The sequence below is a fragment of the Furipterus horrens genome, unplaced genomic scaffold (genome assembly GCF_987537825.1).
Source record: "Furipterus horrens unplaced genomic scaffold, mFurHor1.1.pri manual_scaffold_8, whole genome shotgun sequence".
In the NCBI taxonomy this organism is placed as follows: domain Eukaryota; kingdom Metazoa; phylum Chordata; class Mammalia; order Chiroptera; family Furipteridae; genus Furipterus; species Furipterus horrens.
Window position 1 is genome coordinate 69,824,761 of NW_028327178.1, and position 18,984 is coordinate 69,843,744.

General features: G+C 38.5%; 1 protein-coding gene across 1 annotated transcript in view; it reads right to left on the minus strand.

The window, feature by feature from the left end:
• The window catches only part of CFAP61 (cilia and flagella associated protein 61), a 431,546-nt gene that overhangs the window by 334,640 nt on the left and 77,922 nt on the right, over window positions 1-18,984 (minus strand). The window contains exon 8 of the mRNA XM_090285993.1: window positions 17,040-17,199. Within this exon, the coding sequence (XP_090142119.1) occupies window positions 17,040-17,199 (160 nt within the window). The remainder of the gene's footprint in view (window positions 1-17,039; window positions 17,200-18,984) is intronic.

The window sequence follows — 18,984 nt, forward strand, 5'->3', positions numbered from 1 at the left end:
CTTCATTGCCATGAAACCACATGCACCAAAGAGCATAGCATCTAAATTCGTAAAGCAACAGTTTTACAAATTCCAGGAGAAGTGGACAAGATCACAATAAAGGGAGAAATTTTAATTTGCCCTCTCAGAATATAATAAAGAAATTAATAATAATAAATGCATATAGAATTTGAATATCATTAGTAAGTTGTATTTAGCAACACCAAATAAAAGTTTGAACTCTATAAACAGAGAATGAACATTTTTTTATTTTTTTATTATTTTTTAAATTTTATCTTATTGTTTTTCTATCACAGTTGTCCCATTTTTTCCCCCATTTCTCACCCCCACCCAGCCCAACCCTTCTCCCAGTCACCCCCCACCCCGTTGTCCATGTCCATGGGTCACTTATACTACTAGTTCCTTCACTAGACCCTTCCCCTATTTACCCCTTCTCTCCCTCCACCCCAATAACTGTTTTCCTGTTCCTTGTTCAATTTTGTTCATTTGTTTGTGTTGCAGAGAATGAACATTTTTAAGAAGTATGGACAAGTATAAAAATGGATCACATAGAGTCTGTAAAAAAAAAAAAGCTTCAATTTAGAACAAAAATAAAAATTATGCTATATTCTCTAACCATAATGCAAAAAAATTAGAAATTTGTGATAGCTTGGCTTGGATCCAGGGAGAGTGTTCTCTCTGGTTTTCCCCTGCCAGGGGACACATATTGTCAGTTCTGTCTTTGGAGGTGGCCATGTGTCAGGTTGGGGGTCAAAGATACAAGGTGTGCAAGCAGCACCTTACAACCAACAACAAGCCCTCTGGGGGTTCATCTAAATCTAAAGCCTAAATTTTCTCAGCCTATAATGACCCTTGTATCATTTTCCCTCTTTGCCCTTTGTAGTATTGAGAATTCTCAGTATTGCCAGCCCAGAATCACAGAGTAGCAGGCCTGTGATCCGAAGCAGCTTTTGTGGAAGATCAGAGACATGAGTAAAGCACCATTCTTACTGCCTGTGGCAACAGAAGTCCTTCCTTTCTTTCTCCTTGGCTATCTTTGGGTATGAAGAATGCATCTTCTGTGCTCTCCTTGGGGATGCCTCTTGCATCCATCGTTAATGGTTTGAGCATATTCAAAATGCATAAACTCGCTGAAGCTGGGTTAGAACCTTAGGCTTCTTTGTTTGGGCTGAAAATTCTTCCTGGCTCTTTATTTCATGTGATGATTCACTTTAACTTCTGCACTTGGAATTCTTCTTGGCTTTTGTTTCAAGGCCCCTCTATTCTCCCTACTCCATTGGGCTTCCCTCATGGGAACTTCTCAGTTGGCTGAAACCTCCCTTCTCAAACTGACAATATGCTCCACTCTGGTGCTAACTCTGTCCACTTCCTTTCTTGTTTGGCATGACTTTACTAACTTTATGCCCCCCTGGAATCCCAAACTAGGGCTCTCAGAGACTCAGTGATTCCTAAAAGCAATCACCTGACACTGAAAAGGAAAAAAAATAAGGCTAATTGGAAAACAGATTTGATATTTTATCCACTCAGATGAGCTTTAGAAACAGACAGCTGCTTGATGACTCCTCAGTCCCTTGCCTAAAATTTAGTCAATAACCTCCATAGATTTTATGTTAGAACGAAAAAAAATAATCCAGTCTCGTCCACAAATATTGTTAAAATCACATGCACCAAATTGAGCAGGTAACCTTGACCTGTTCCATCTACCAGAAAAACAATTCAAATAAAAGTATACCTACAAGAGTCACTTTTGTTAAGTGATCAAAGTGACACACATCACTAGTAATAGGACAGACTGAAAATGTGTAACACCAGACAGGACACAATGAGAACCCAGTCCCTTCTGTAACAGTTCTGCCAAATGTGTATAACATGAATCTCATCATGAGGAAATACCAGACAAACACAAATGGAAGTAGATTCTGCAAAAATATGGGCCTAAATCTTCAAAGTGATTAGGTCATGAAACTTAAGGAAAGAGTGAGAAACTGTTCCAAAATGAAATGTAACAGGGTGGGGGGCCTTCCCCCTAAGTCCCCACAGCCCATGGTTTTGGGGATGGGGGAAGGAAATAGTACAGCTTTTAAAATACTTTGCATATCTATTGCTGGCTGGTAGCTAGACAATAGCTGTACTACTGCCCAGGTAAAAGGCTGGTAAAAGGGCAGAAGATACTTTGCGAATCAATGACAAGGTGATAGCTTCAACCTTTTCTGAAGGAAAGCAGTGCTGGGTATGGCTTAAGATATTTTTCATAACAATGAGGTATGGTGATCTGGGTCAGCATTTAAAATTGGAGGTGAGGGGGAGACATAAGGAAGGGAACCACGCTGTTTGAAAGGATGAAGAAGGGTCCTGTCCACTACGAAAAGAACCACAATGGAAGGAGCATGTTAGAGGAACATGATGGATCGGCAGGTTGTAGCAGCCATGTGAGAAGAAGTAGCTATGGAGTTTGTAGTCAGGATTTGACCATGTGGCCTGGGCTAGTAAGAAAGCAGGCATGCTGCTGCTTTGATCGTGCCCACTCTAGTTGACTCTGAAGCCACCAAGGACTCTGCCATGCAGATCTGGACTCTTGGAACTCGGGACATTCAGTGAGGACACTCTCTTAGGACTGTGCCTTTCCTGGACTTCATCATGATCCAGGGTAACATGGCACATGCTTTCCTGGACTATTATACTGAGGCTAAAGACAATGTGCCCCAAATCCTGAAGGAGGGGGTTGACAGATAAGAAATGGAGAACTACTGGGCTTGGTTTTTGTTTACAGCCTTTTGGGGAGCAAGGGAAGTGCTGGGTCTCCTGGGAAAACAGGGCTCTGAGCAGGAGTGAGTACTCATAGCCCCCCTCATCCCAAGGTTGGAACATTGTAAATAAAGACCTGTTTTTCTCAACACTAATTGTTGGGTCTTACACCAAGGTGCCACGTGAACAAGCCCTGCTTTGCTCAGTAACAGAAAGACAATATGACAGCTAGATATAGTTTGTCATTTTGGGCTATACCTTCTTGCTATGAAGCACATTATTGGGACAAATGGGGAAGCATGAACGAGGTCAGTGGATTAGATGGTAGTGACATATTCAAGTTAATTCTTTCATTTTGATGGATGTTTGAGGTTGTAAAGCAGAATGGCCCTCTATAAGAAACACTAAAGTATTCATCAGTGACTTGGCAATTTATTCTCAAATGGTTTAGGAAGAAAAAAAGTACTTGTATCTTTTCTGTAAATTTAAGATTGTTTTTACATTAAAAAAAAAAAAGAAGGGAAAATTTTAAAAAGCGTTGCCTTAGTGTCATTTCTGTGACTCAGTCAATTTTGTTGTTTTAAATCATTACTACCTAGTACTCTTCATAGCACACGTTTCTTAGGTAGTTTTACTTGTATTTCAATTTTGCATGGATTTTTTTTAACATAAGCCTATATCGTAACCATTTTCCCTCACTATTGGTAACTTTCTAAAAGGTTATTGCGTATCTGTCCCATGGATAATTACAAATTCAGCTGTGACTCTTCTGTGGGAAATTTTGGATTTTTCAATTTGTTTATTTATTTGGGTATTTTTTTGTTTGTTCATTTTAGTGTTATGATTAAGCTTGGTGAATAGTCTTGAATATGTATATTTTTACAGGTTTAAGTTTATTTTCTCAGATATGCTACAGCTGAAGTAAAAGAATATGAACATTTAATGTGTTCTGATAATCATTTCTAAATTGTATTCCAGAGTATTGAATCAGTCAACCTTCATAGCTGTCAGAAACTCTGAGTTAGGACGCCTGTGGCCCAGAGCAGACTATCTTAATTACAGTACATATTTATAAGTCAGTAGGCCAAAAGGGGGAGAAATAGATCTTGAGTTTTAATGTGCATTTCAGTTTTATGGAAGCTGAATATTTTCCCACACTTATTATAAATAATATATTTTCGTATAGCTGGTTTTGTGAAAAATATATGTGTATATACAGAAACTATATTAAAAGTATATATTTATTTTGAAATAACTTTCTAGGCCCAATATAGAGCTGCTTCCCTTGGGGTGCCAGATCAGCAAATGGAAACTTAGATCTAACGTGTGTGTCTCTGTACATGTTCCACTTGACCAGAAATGCACTATATCCAGTTAGCCAATCCGCAAACTTCAAACTGACTCTGGGCTTTATACTTAATTCCTTGTCCCTTTTCACCCCATTTTGCAATTTTCCAAAAGGAGACTGTCTACTTCATGAAGTATTAAATAAAGTGTGGAAACACCAAAAGCCAGAGGACTCTGCAGTGTAAAAAAGGCTTGCAACCCAGTAGTAGCAAAATAACTGGCCTCATGTTGGGTTTGGAATACATTTTTCTTTGTTTGTTGCCATGTGCAAAGACTATGATTTTTAGTAATTGCTTCCTTAGTTGCTTTGCTCAGATTAAATTAGGTAGGTCCATGATATTTTAAGAGTCTCACAAACCCTGCGTAAACAGACACAGAACTCACAGTGACCCCAATGAAGTGGATGCAGTCCACAGATAGCCTATTTAATCAGGGGGAAATTCAGAGTTTTCACTTGCAAGCAATTGATTTTCAAGAGAAAATCAGCAGGATCAAACAGCCTGTTGGGATGAAAATCCCCTGAATCACCCCTATCACCCTGTTTTCTAGTAATTAATTCCTGACTCCATATAGTGTAATAGCCAAATGACTATAATTATACAGCAACACAAGTGGCATATCGACATTATTTTAAACATGGATTTTTTTTTTTTTTTGGATATTCTTTCATTATAATCATTCAGCCTCCTATTTGGAAATGGAAAACAATAACAAACTGTGACCTATGTTCAAAAGAAGAGAGGTCACCAAAGAGAACAAATAAAAGGGCTATTTACATGTGAATATACCAAGAGAGATGTGTTGTACAGTTAGATACACACTTGAAATTCATTAAATGCCTTCTCCCCTGCTTTATAAATATGGGCAAAAGAGACATCACCTACTGAGAAAATAATTCCAGCACATAATGATTATAATGAATATAAATAAAGCCACTTTGCTTTCAAAGACCTCAAGGCCCTATATACAAATGCATTTGTATTTCTACTATTGTGAAATGGTGGTGAACACAGCTGAGCCATAAGTCATTCCCAGTGCTTAACAGAAGAGTAGGAAATGTGCTTTCTATATCATCTCACTCTCTGCAAAATAACAAATTCTTAAGTGGGTGCCTTAAGAATCATTTGGTGTTGCTGTTTGTTTTTAATCCTCATCTGAGGACATTTTCTTACTGCTTTTTAGAGGGAGAGGCAAGGGAGAGTGGAAGGGAGAGAGAGAAACACTGATGTGAGAGAAGCGTGACTGATTGCCTCTCACCAGCACCTGGGCCAGGGATGGAACCTACAACCTAGGTATGTACCCTGAACAGGAATTGAACCTGCAATCTTCCAGTTAAAGGACAAAGCTCCAACCAGCTGAGCCTCATTGGTCAGGGCAATGCTGCTGTTTTTTTAAAGGCATTTGACAGGGTTTAGAAATCAGTATCAGAAACAGGTTTTGTTAAATCATCAAAAGGCTCGCCAAGACAGATTTTAGGGCAGTGACCCTAACAACAACCTGGCTTTCAAATCTAGATCATCTCCTTCATGGTACAGTTACCAGCCTATGTGCTCCATCCTGAGAAGCCCTGTAGGAATTTATACTGTCAACCTTGAGAGTTACCTCAGTCCAGGCATAGGTCTGGTATTACTTGTTTTGTCCACATTTCTAGCAAAGCATTAGTTAGTTCTACAAAACCGAAGTGGACAAGAGTACCTAATTTTGGAAGAATGAAATTTTGTACCTTCCTATATACTAGGAAGACATTTGGTAATTTTAAAAAAGACAAAATTCAAATTCTAACAAATACAAGACTATACAGATACTATGCTTTGTATGAGCATTAAGTAGAGTGGAATTTGTTCCACTACCTGTATTATTACCGTAGTCTTGCAGCCTTGGCCACAAGGCTCCAAAACACCGTTGACACAGGACTTAGAATGTTAGGGGCTGAATTTTATCCCCACAAAATTCATATGTTTATGTCCCAATACCCAGTATATCAGAATGTGATCATATTTGGAGATAGGGTCTTTAAAGAGATAATTGAAGTAAAATAATGTCTTTTTTGTTGTTGTTTCGTTTGGTTGTTCTGGCGTTGAGTTTTATAAGTTCTTTATACATTTTGGAAATTATCAGATAGATCTGCGAATATATTCTCCCATTCGGTGGGTTGTCTTTTCTATTTTGTAATTTTTTATCGTATTTTTTCCATTACTATTTAACCCCTATACTCCCTCCCCCATGCAATCATCACACTGTTGTCTATGTCCATGAGTCCTTTTTCTTTCTTGCTCATCCTTCAACCCCCAAACCCCTCCTGCCCAGAGCTCTCAGCCTTCTATCTGTGAGTCTGTTTCTACTTTGCTGGTTAGTTCGATTTGTTCATTTGATTTCACATATAGGTAGAAACATGTAGTAGCATTTGTCTTTCTCTGATTGGCTTATTTCACTTAGCATAATGCTCTCCAGGTCCATCCATGCTTTCACAAAGAGTAAAATTTTCTTCTTTTTTTATGTCCGAGTAGTATTCCATTGTGTAAATGTCCCATAGTTGTTTTATCCATTCATCTACTGATGGACATTTGGGCTGTTTCCATATCTCAAAGATAGTAAATAATGCTGTAATGAACATAGGGGTGCTTGTGTTCTTTTGAATTTGTGTTTTGGGTTTCTTCAGAAAAATTCCCAGAAGTGGAATTGCTGGGTCATAAGGCAGATCCATTTTTAATTTTTGAGTTATCTCCATACTGCTTTTCACAGTGGCTGCACCAGTCTGCATTCCCACCAACAGTGCAAATGGGTTTCCTTTTCTCTACATCCTTGTCAGCATTTGTTGTTTGTTGATTTATTGATGATAAACATTCTGACAGGTGTGAGGTGATCTCCCATTGTAGTTTTAATTTGCATTTTCCTGATGATCAGTACATTGAGCATCTTTTTATATGTCTATTGATCATCTGTATGTCCTCCTTGGAGAAGTATTTATTCAGATCCTTTGCCTATTTTTAAATTGGGTTGTTTTTGGTGTTGAGTTTTGTAAGTACTTTATAAATTTTGGATATTATCTCCTTATCACGTTGCGGCTGCAGAGGTGAGATTGAACACTCTGAAGCAGTGTGTGAAGTAAGCAAAGTTTATTGGCGCGGTCGGGCTGAGACCTGAGCAGGTCTCCAACAAAGCTCCGACCTTGAATGGGTTTTAGGGCAGGGCTAATATAGGGGGTTTGCTTTTTTGTTTCTCCTTTGGCGAGAAGCAGCCTTAGGAAGCGGGGGCTGGGCAGGGCTGCAAGAATGTCTTGGCAGAAACAGGAACAGAAATTTGCAAGGTTATCTTTAGCTTGCAGCTGCAGCCTCTTAGTTCGTGGAATTCTTTGTAAACCAATCATTTTTGCAAAAAGTCTAGACATTCTGTAAGATATAACTTTACAAGAGTTATAAACAAGTCACAAGCAAATGGAAGGAGATAGGAATTACGGGAAGGAGCTGAGCAGGGGTCTCTTAGCTTGTAAATCACCAAAGGGCTCTAACATTCCCTGCTTCCAGTTCTGTTACAATACCTTTTGGCAGACCCTTGCAACTTCTTAGCAGATCTTTACAACTTTTTACAGAGAATAGCTGATGCCCCTACAATCAGATGTATTGGCGAATATGTTCTCCCATTACATGTGCTGTATTTTAATTTTGTTGATAGTCTCCTTTGATGTGCAAAATATTTTAATTTGATGTAGTAACATTTATTTTTTCAATTGTTTTCCTTGCCTGAGGTGATATATCAGAAAAAAATATTGCTATGAGCAATGTCTGAGATTTTATCGCCTGTTTTCTTCTACGATTTTTATGGATTTGGGTCTAACATTTAAATCTTTAATCCATTTTGAATTTTTCTTGTGTGTGGTGTATGAAGGTGGTCTAGTTTCATTTCTCTGCATGTATCTAATTTTCTCAACATCATTTAATAAATAAACTATCTTTAGCCCATGGCATGTGCTTGCTTCCTCCATCGAATATTAATTGATTATAAAGGTGTGGGTTTATTTTTGGGCTCTCTATTCTGTTCCATTGATCTGTATGTCTGTTTTTATGCCAGCACTATGCTGTTTTGATTACTATCGCCTTACAGTATAGTTTCAATATTAGGTAGTGTGATTCCTCCAACTTTGTTCTTCTTTCTCAGGATTGCTGTTGTTATGCAGGGCCTTTTGTGGTTTCATATAAATTTTTGAAATAGTTGTCTCAGTTCTGTGAAATGTCATTGGTATTTTGATAGGAATTGTGTTGAATCTATAGATTGCTGTGGATAACATGGACATTTTAATGATGTTATTTCATCCTATCCATGAACACAGTATGTACTTGCACTAATTGTATCTTGTTCAATTTCTCTCTTCGGTGTCTTCAATTTTACAAATACAGGTCTTTTATATCCTTGGTTAGATTTGAAGCAATTGTGAATGGGATTGTTTTCTTAATTTTTCTTTCTGATAGTTCATTATTGGCATATAAAAATGTAACTGATTTCTGAATATTAGTTTTGTATCCTGCCACTGTGGAAAACGGTATGGAGTTACCTTGAAAATTTAATAATGGACCCAGGCTGCTGTGGCTCAGATTGTTAGAGAATTGTTCCATAACTGAAAGGTTGTGGGTTGGATTCCTGGTCAGGGTACATACCTAGGTTGTAGGTTTAATTGTGGTCCAGTGCACTCATGAGTGACCCCCCAGCCCAGATGTGTTCAATCCTCAGTCCCAGTAGGAATGAATATCCAGTCTGGGTGCATGTGGAGGCAACTGACCAGTGTTTTTCTCTCTCCCTCCCTCTCTCTCTCTAAAAAAGCAAATGGAAAAAATGTCCTTGGGTGAGGATTAAAAAAAAAGAAAGAAATTAAAAATGAATCTGCCTTATGACCTAGCAATTCTACTTCTGGGAGTTCATCCAAAGAAACCCAAAATATGAATTCAAAAGAACATAAGCACCCCTATGTTCATTGCAGTGTTATTTACAAACTTTGAGATATGGAAGCAGCCCAAATGTCCATCAGTAGATGAGTGGTAAAACAACTATGGGACATTTACACAATGGAATACTACTTGGCTATTAAAAAGAAAATTTTATCCTTGTGACGGCATGGATGAACCTGGAGAACATTATGCTAAGTGAAATAAGCCAGTCAGAGAAAGACATATACCATATGGTTCTAGTTATATGTGGAATCGAATGAACAAATTGAACTAACCAACAAAATAGAAACAGACTCACAGATAGAGAGAAGGCTGAGAGCTCTGGGCAGGAGGGGTTTGGGGGTTGAGGGATCAAGCAAGAAAGAAAAAGGATTCATCGACATGGACAACCATGTGGTTATTGTTGGGGGTGAGTGTGTGGATGGAGGTGGAAGAGGAAATATCAGGAATAGATGGTAATGGAAACAATACAATAAAATGGCACAGTTATAGTGAAAAAAAAAAATGAAGTCATATAGATGGGCCTTAATCCAAGAAAACTGTAGTTTTATAAGAAGAGATTAGGAAATGGTAAGGGACAGAGGAAAGACCACATGAAGACAGTGGGAGAAAGCAACAATCTAGAATCCACAGAGAGGCCTCAGAAGAAACGAACCCTGCCAACATCCTGATCTCAGACCTCATCCTTCATAACTGTGAGAAAATAAATTTCTGTTGTTTAGGCTCCCCAGTCTGTGGTACTCTGTTATGACAGCCCAAACAACCTAATACAGAGTCTAGTGGATCACTAGTTAAATAACTACAGAACATGCTGCATGTTAAAATAGATATTCTGAGATAAGTAATGAAAATATCGAGCCATGGCTGGTGTGGCTCAGTGGATTGAGTGCCAGCCTGCAAACCAAAGGGAAGCTAGTACGATTCCCAGTCAGGGTACATGCCTGGGTTGCAGGTCAGGTCCCCAGTTGGGGGCGCACGAGAGGCAGCTACACGTTGATGTTTCTCTTTCTCCTTTCCCCTCTCTCTAAAAATAAATAAACAAAATCTTTAAAAAATGTATTTTGGCAGAAATGCTGCAATTTTCTGTAGACAAGTGTTTCATCCATATTTGTAATCCATGTTAAAAGAAGAGTAAAATAAAATAGAAGGCAACTGGGTATATAAAATAGAATCTTAGGAAGACAGGCTAAAGACCTGTCTTTTATTTTATTGATAAACAATAAATAAGACTTGATTTATCCATTGTTTCATAGATCTGGCACATGCAAAGTGGTTCCAAATGTTTCCTCCTCCTACAGAGGAGAGAATCTGAGGTCTGAGGCAAATGTAAATTCAACGAAAAGAAACTTAAGATGTAAAGAAACATTTCATAACAAGGAGTAATTTTTTTTATTTAAAAGGTAACATTGTCATGTTTTATGTTTAAGTGATATGAAAGTTACATTTTGAAGGGCCTTTTAAACATATAGTAAGTAGCACTTTTCCTGGGTAAGGTGGTTGTAAGGGGCTATATTGGTTATTCATTTGAAAGCCCACAGCTCTGTTATATAAAATTATATTTCTCCCTACCAATGGCACATTAAGTTCCACAGAGATTCTGTATGGTAGGCCCCAGGTATATAATGAGATTCACAGATCTGAATCTTGTAGGCAGGGCTCAAAACAGACTCCTGTTCCTCAGGTCATACCAACAAACAAAATTTTTGGTTTTTCCTTGTTTCTATTTTTTTTATTTTAAATAAAAATTGTGAAAATGCCAATAAAGCTGTGAAAACACAATCTGTGCCCTATTTTGCCTTATGCATCATCAAGAAAATTGCTAGCTGAATTCTGATTCCAAAGTCTTTATTGTGATGATGCAATGAACAAAAGACACAGCTTGATTCGCAAAGGCTGGGCAGGGCCAGTGGTGGGGCCAACTGGGAAAAAAATATTGTCTTGAGCCATTGTATTGTCACTGAAGGAATATATTCATAAACTGCCTAGCATATGGATTATCCCAAAATGTGTTCACTAACTTTTCAGAGACTCTGCATCTATTTCTTTATGAATTCTTCCAATATTCAGAGAACTTGCTATTTTTTAAATAGGTACTACACTAAATAAACAAATAAACTTTTGTTAGATTTTTCTTATACTAAGACAAAAATCTGCATCCTCAGACATTGTTCCCATTGGTCCCTGTTTATTCCCAAGATATAGTAATTAAAAAACAAAACTTACAAGTGTGTGTGATGTTATACGTGCAAAATGGATGACTAAAAAATGAAAACATATACAAATTAGTCAAGTAAAATGATAATTACATGTGCACAGTTAAACTTTTTAGATTCAACGTTAATTTCTGATGTCTGATAAGATGAAGGACAGCAGGCTGATCAGTATTGTGTAAATAGCTAAAGAAGAAGAGCCACTGTATTAGTTTAAGAATGTAGAGCTGGGACATTATTCTGCTTGGAAGGGTTGAGGCTGGTGTGAAATTTCAAGTTTCACAGCTGGTGGGAAAAGATCAGACCATGAGTCAAGGATCTGAGAGGGGGCAGTTTATTTAAGAGATGGTTTCAGGAAGCACCAGGATGGTGGTGAGGAATAGGGAAAAGGAGGGGAGCAGCTAATAAAATATGTGTCATTAAGTTGTCAATGGAAATGGGATTTTTGCGGCATCACAAGAAAATCATTTTGGGAATCTTGCATGGGAGGATGAGATGTAGTGGTAAGACTTATTGAAGCTGGAGCAAACACAAAGGACTGTCCCCAGGTGCCCAGAGACTCTCATCTACCGCCAGGTGGTTCAGCTCTGTCCCACTGTGGAAGAAGTCCAGCCCTGTCTTCATCGAGCCAAGAAGGGCCATCATCCAGAAATTCTGTGCCACCATTCAGTCCATGCCAAATCTTAGTCCAGTTCAGCCTCTGAACCCATCCAGCTCGTTCAGTTTCTGCTCCTGGCTGTGCCCCAGCTGGCGCTGCACTGCAGTGCCCAGCCCCTTACTTAGAGCCTGCTTCGAGCCCACACTTGGGCCCACATGGCTGCTACAGAGAGAGAATGTGTGAACGAACTGGCAAACAAATGCATGTTACCAAGAGAGGCTTTTGTTAAGTGTTGATTCCATTACCCCAGGCTTTCAAACTGACAATCTCTTTCCCAGTCCTTCAAGGGTTCAGCTGGGCCCTCCCCTCAACCAATCCATTTCCTAGAGCTTCCAGGGTTCTGTGTCCCTTATCCAATATGATCCTTTTCCCAGGCTAGATTCCATCTTGCCTTCTACTGCGCATGTCTCAAAGTTCTGCTGTGTCATCTGGTTTCTACTGCTCATGTGCCCAGCAGAAGAATTTGCCTTTTATTGTTTCATACCCTGCCTCACCCCACCCTCCCCACCCCAGTCAGGGTGAGTGGACCAGTTGTACCTCAGGGAGATAGGAAAGCCAGTCCTTCCTCCCAAAACAGGGGGCCGGAGGGGTGTTAATCTTGTTGACAGGGCAATGCAGCTATCCCTTGGAATTTGTGAAGCTGCAGTTTTAAATCTAATTACGCTTAGCCAGTTTTGCACCCTTCTCTTTAATTAATATTTAGCTACCTACACAAACAATTACACAGATTACCACTGTGGACAGCTGGAACTTAATTCTATGGAGGAACTCTAGTAAACAGTATAAAACTCATGTTTCCCAATAATCCACCCTCGGGGTGAGGGAGCTGGTGTTAATACCCTGACTCCTATCAGTAGTGTATAAATTTTTCAGAGCTGGTGGGGAGCAAAAAAAACTAGAACATCAGTGTCTTGGTGTAAGTTCCTTGGGAAGCAGGTGTAGAGTCAAGAATTCAAGTTCAACCATTTATTTCGAAAATGATAGAGAAAATAGCAGTAAGGGAGTAGTGATGTGAGACAGGGAAAAAGGGACTGCTCCTGGAGTATTAACTTCCTGGCACTTCTGGCCTGCCACTAGCGTAAGACAGAGTGGCCATCCACAGTTTTGGCAAATCCTGCAGACACATAAGTGAAGACTCCAGCAGAAGGAATTTGTTCAGAGAACACACACACATACATACACACCACACACACACACACACACACACACACACACACACACACACACACACACACACACACACACACACAACTTCAGGCAGGACAGAAAGAAGTTAGGGGCAACCCCCAACGAGTGGAATGAGGAAGTAGGAACAGACTCACAAGCCAATAGGCTACTAGGTGCTCTCTCATCAGAGCTCCCACCTCCATGCCTGAGGAAAGGAAAGTTTGTGACATGAAACTCCTGCAATGGTCACAGAAGTCAAAAACAACAAGAATTAGTTAAAACCAGATCATTCCAAGATGGAGGAAAAACTAACCAAAGACCAACCCCAAAGCTCATTATACCATCATTATAATGAAAAGTGACACAGTTAAGGAGAGGCACAGAGGGGCGAATGCCATGACACTTCCCAGAGAATGGACCATACTTAAAACAAGATCCCCTCCCAATCGGAAGGCAGAGATAGAATTTGGCACCACAAAGTTCAAAAACCAGGGTCACATAAAACGCTAGGAACTGACTGCATGCACAGCTTACAAGTTGGCCTGTGTCCACTTGGAAACAAACTCACACTTCTTTCACAGTGGCGCTCATTCCCTGGCATCTCTCTTTGTCTCTACCTGAATAAAATTTGCTTTCATTCTTTCTCCAACTTGTTCTTGTAATCTTTCCTGCATGAATCAAGAGCCTGGAGGTCACCTGACTTGAGAAATGTCCTGGACCATGCTGGGACAGGGCCAGCCCCCAGCAGGGAACCAGTCTAGTGATAGTCTCAGGGATATGAGCATGTCAGAGGACTCATTAAAGTGATAACTCAAATAACTTGTTGAGGTGAAAAAACTGATCATGCATCTAGTGTAGTAAAATCTCCACTGGAGTTTTCAGTCAAAGCCATCCAAGATAAAGTCACACACCTTGCCAAGCAGAGAGGGCTAGGTCTGGTTGCTAGTGTCAGCCCCTGGTGAGCTTTAAATTTTTGAATGAGCTTCAGCAGGTGTTAAAAAGAAACAATGTCACCTATCCTAGCTCTCCTACATCAAGTTATGGGGCTAAAATGAGATAATACACATGAAAATTCTTTGAAAAGTAAAAAGCACTAAACAAAATACAAGGTATAAGGCACAATTATGTGTGTCCATCTGAAACAAGAATTTTAGTGCATATTTTAGAGAAATTATATTTCCTTTAACTTGAGACGTTCATAAAAAAACGTATATCATAGCACATTTAGAATCTTCTCTGGAGCTTCATTCTTTATTGTTGATAGGAAGATGGCAGCAAAATGTGTTGACTCTTTTCTTAGATATAATAAGCTGTTGATTATTTGTGAATCCATCCCTGAGTTATTTATTTGGCAGTCTACAATAGCGCTCCCTGGTGAAAATTTTATAATCATCTTTGTTTGAGTGAATGTAAAGCTGTATTTTCAAAAATAAACAAGGCACAGAAGATTACACAAGTTTTCCTATTTTCTTTACTTACTATCTTGAGATAACTAATGTTAAGTAAAAATATTAAAGGCTGTAGAGAGAAATAGGACTTCTTTCAGCTTTCACATCTCTGTGTGCTTTTGCCAAACAGAGATATACTAGATTATGTATGTTTTTAAGTCTAAATTTTAAATTTTGTTTCCCCATAAAATTTGTAAAATAAGATTTTTCCATTCATTCTATATATGGAACATCACTAGTCTCAGAGCTACTCAGAAACATACTGGAAAAGGCTATAGTTTTTCAACTTGTTTTTAATAACAGTCACAGGGGTAAAACAAACAACTTAAACTTTTTCAGGACTTACTCAGTGCTTGGCACTGAACTAAGTATATTTTGTAGATTCTAACATTTAATCTTTCCAACAACTCTTTCAGTTAAATATTAATTTTTTTCCATTGTTTTTACTGTTGTTCTATTACAGTTGTCACATCTTTCCCCCATTGCTCTACCCTCTCCCTCCTACCTAAATGTTAATTTTTATCTCCATTTTATACATGAGAAAATTGAGCCATTAAACCTATTTAATGCCTTCTCCAATAAGAATTTATACATTTGAAAATGACAATGATAACTTAAGACTGAAGATTATCTCATGCTGAAAATTTCATTCGGTACACTCCAATATCTCTTTGCTAAGAAGCATGGGTGATCCAGCCTTCATTATTAAAAAACAATGACTTTTAATCTGTTCTTTGGGGAGAGTACAAAGTCTGTCTGGAAAAAGTCAAGCCATTGTTAATATAATGAGAATGGTTTACATGACAATGATGTAACCTGGCAGCCAAGGAAAGTGGACTGGGATGTGCATGTGTGAACAATGATGACTTCACTGTACTGGTCAGTGGAGGCAGTAGATACTGTTGAGTGAGCGTGTGTAATGTGTGGCCATTGCATTCAAAATGACTGAGTAGAGCAATGGATCTGCATGAAATTTTGCGTTAAGCTTGAACATCCCTCCATGGGAACTATTTGGATGATTGAGAAGGCTGCAGCTGTGGGCAGCTGGTGATTGGCAGCTTCATCAGACAAATCATGTCTTGTGCAGAGTTTTTTTGTGAAATATCAAATCACCCAGGTGACTTGACCCCCTACAGCCCAGATTTGGTGCCTTGTGACTTCTGGCTTTTCCCAAAACTAAAATCACCTTTGAAAGGAAAGAGATTTCAGACTGTCAATGAGATTCAGGAAAATATGAGGGGGCAGCTGATGGTGATTGGGAGAACTGTGTGAGGTCCCAAGGTGCCAACTGTGAAGGGTACTGAGGCATCATTGTCCTATGTACAATGTTTATATTATCTTGTATTTTGTATCTCTTTCAATAAGTCTCTATTTTTCATACTACATGGCTGGATACCTCTGGACAGATCTCATATAGTCATCAGTACAAAAAGGAAACACCTCTTCATCTATGTTTCTGCAAGTTCTCTGTAATAAGTGAACATTCAAATGAGCTCTATATATCCATGCACTTGGTTTCCTGTCCAGGGGATAACGACACTTGCCATTGTTTAGATTAACAAGAACTCATGTGTTCCTCTTTCTATTTTGAACAATCTTGATATATAATCTCGCAGACACAAGAAAGGAGGACAATTCCAAATGCCCTGATTTTAACCTGAGAAGACTACATAGGTAAAAGGCCAATCACAAAGAAATAACAATTGCTAACAATGAAGACCAACATTTATTGAGCACTAGAGTAAAGCTCTTGAAAGGGTAATCTCAGTGAAACTTCACAACTCCATTATGTGGAAGGTATTACTATTATTTCTATTTTACAAATAAAAAGTGTAGGCAAGGTATGTTAATTCACTTCTCTAAGAACCAAAACATTTACCTGCAAAGATACCCAGGGACACAATAAGACTTAATTAAATTGTTGTAAAATACCAAATTTTGAGATTATCTAGTTTTACTTGGTGAAAATCCTGATACAGACAATGTTTTAAAATCAATTTAGTCATTTCCATATGGCTAGAAATAAGTTAATCAAGTTAAAAATGACTACTTGCAATAGATCAGCACTACATAATCATTTGTTAAAAACACAAACACAAGAAGCACTAATTGGTAGGATTAAAACTCAAAGGCATATAGAATTTCTTGGGTGATTGATTTGAAAATTTACTTATTATAATTGTACTTGTATGTGTGTGTGTTCATGTGTATAAAGTCCTGAAATACTACCAATTATATCACCATGAACATTCTGAAGGCAGACATTCTGATTTGAGAAAACCTTAAGCTGCAAGGCCACTATGTCTAATAAACTAAAATTTTAAATTTAGACTGTCTGAGCTCATAGATATGTTCAGAAGGATTTGATGAACGATGGAAACCATACCTTAAAAAGAATTTGAGGTATAGAATTAGGTATAGAATTTGAGGAGGTATAAAATTAGTCCCATCACTTAGTAAGAAACACAGTTGTATATAAGGCATGGATTTAATTCCTGATATTTTCCCATGATAGCCCCTGTACCTTGACTTCCTTCAACACTTAGTTCTCGTGGTAGTTCCAGAATATCATCAGGATGTGCTACACAGAGTCCATGGAAGGGTCCCAAGTCAAAGCACTCATGCAGTAGCTGCATGTTCACTCTTGAGCACACGCTCATGAACCCAACAGCTACACCTTCCACCTGAAACATTCAAAATATCTCATTACTCTATCGGACCTCAAATGAATTCTCATCATGTAATTTCCATGAGCCCATAGCATGTGGGTGGGTGGTAGCTTGGCAGGTACTTTGAAATGTTTAGGGAAGAAAGCAGTATTTTCCTTTAGTAGCTCTAGTGTTCAGCACACAACATTCTCAAAACAGTGTTCAATAAATGACCACTGTGGACAATCCTAGAAATGGATATGTAACAGGGAAGATGTCAGAGAGCCCTTGAGGGAAAACTATTTGGAACATAACATGTACCTTCCTTGCCCAGGCAAAGCCCCTGTCTGCCTCATATCATTTTTATTATCCCACTGCAAGCCCAGCCTTTTGTCCACTCTTCTCCCCTCTACCATGCACAGTTCTCAGTAAGCCAGGCCATTGTACCAGTGTCCATCTGATTGACTCCAAGTCAGAGAAAGTTCATGGTCACTCACACCCTATCAGGTAGAAACTCTTCAATTTTCTTGAATTCATTTATTTGATTAGATGGTCTCATGGGAAGGAGATGTGAAGAAAAGTTTGGTGGAAATGTTGGAGTAAAGTAAACTCATGGGTCTAATCTGCAAATGCATCCATCACCTCCAAGCATCATAACAGATACCTGATTTATACCTCTTGTAATGGTCCCTGTGATTTTTGGCCTTTGATGAGGAATATACAGGTAAGAATATGAATGTAATAGTGCGATAAAATAAGAAGTATATATTTGATCTTCACCCCTGGTCCAAGTACAAGTTCCAAAAACAGTTGCAATTTCCTGAAAGGACTGTCTTTTAGTTTTCATAATAGCCCCGTTCAAGGATACCTGAATTTATGCTAATAAAATGACTCTTTGAAAAGGGGGGCTAGTTGTCAGGGGAACCAAACATGAGACTTGAGGGTTGGAACTTTCAGTTCCACCTCTGTCTTCAAAGGAGTGGAGAGGGGCCAGAGATCAATGGCCAATAATATAATCAATCATTAATGGAACCACCATAAAAACCCCTAAACAACTGGATTAAGAAGTTTCTGGTTTGGTGAACACGCTGAGGTACTGGGAGGTGGCATGTCCAAGAAGGACATGATAGTTTCACACCCCTTCATCCACACCTTACTCCAAGTATCTTTTCTATTTGTTCCTGAGTTGTATATTTTATAATAAACTTGTAATAGTAAGTAAAGCATTTCTGAGTTCTGTGAGCTGTTCTAGTAAATTACTGAACCCAAGGAGGTGGTAGTGGGAACCCCTGATTTATAGTCAGTTAGTCAGAAGTGCAGGTGACAATCCAGGACTTCCAGCTAGTGTCTGAAATGGGAGCAGTCTTGTGGGCATGAGCCTTAAATGTGTGGGGTCTGTGCTAACTCCAGGTAGTGTCAGAATAAATTGCAGGACACTCTAGAGAGTTGAAAACTGGTTGGTGTGGGGGAAAAAACCTACACATTTGATGTCAGGAGTGTTGTGATTAGAGGAAACAAATTATATTTTAATAAGTAACTACCTAATTTGCACCTATTATTGGTACTAAAATATAAATTAACAAAATTTAATTTTATCATATTCCACATTAAGAAATGACTGATTGAAAATCTTTATTGTGTCTCTTCAATAATTCTGTATTTCATTCTTCTTTGCAAGATAAGCATTTAAAATTTTAAGAGTGAGAGAAAATGTATCGGTCTTTAGTTAACTAATCTTATTGTGGTAATTGTTTTGCAATATATACATATATCAAATTATTATGTTGTACAACTTAAACTTCTACACAGTTATATGTCAAT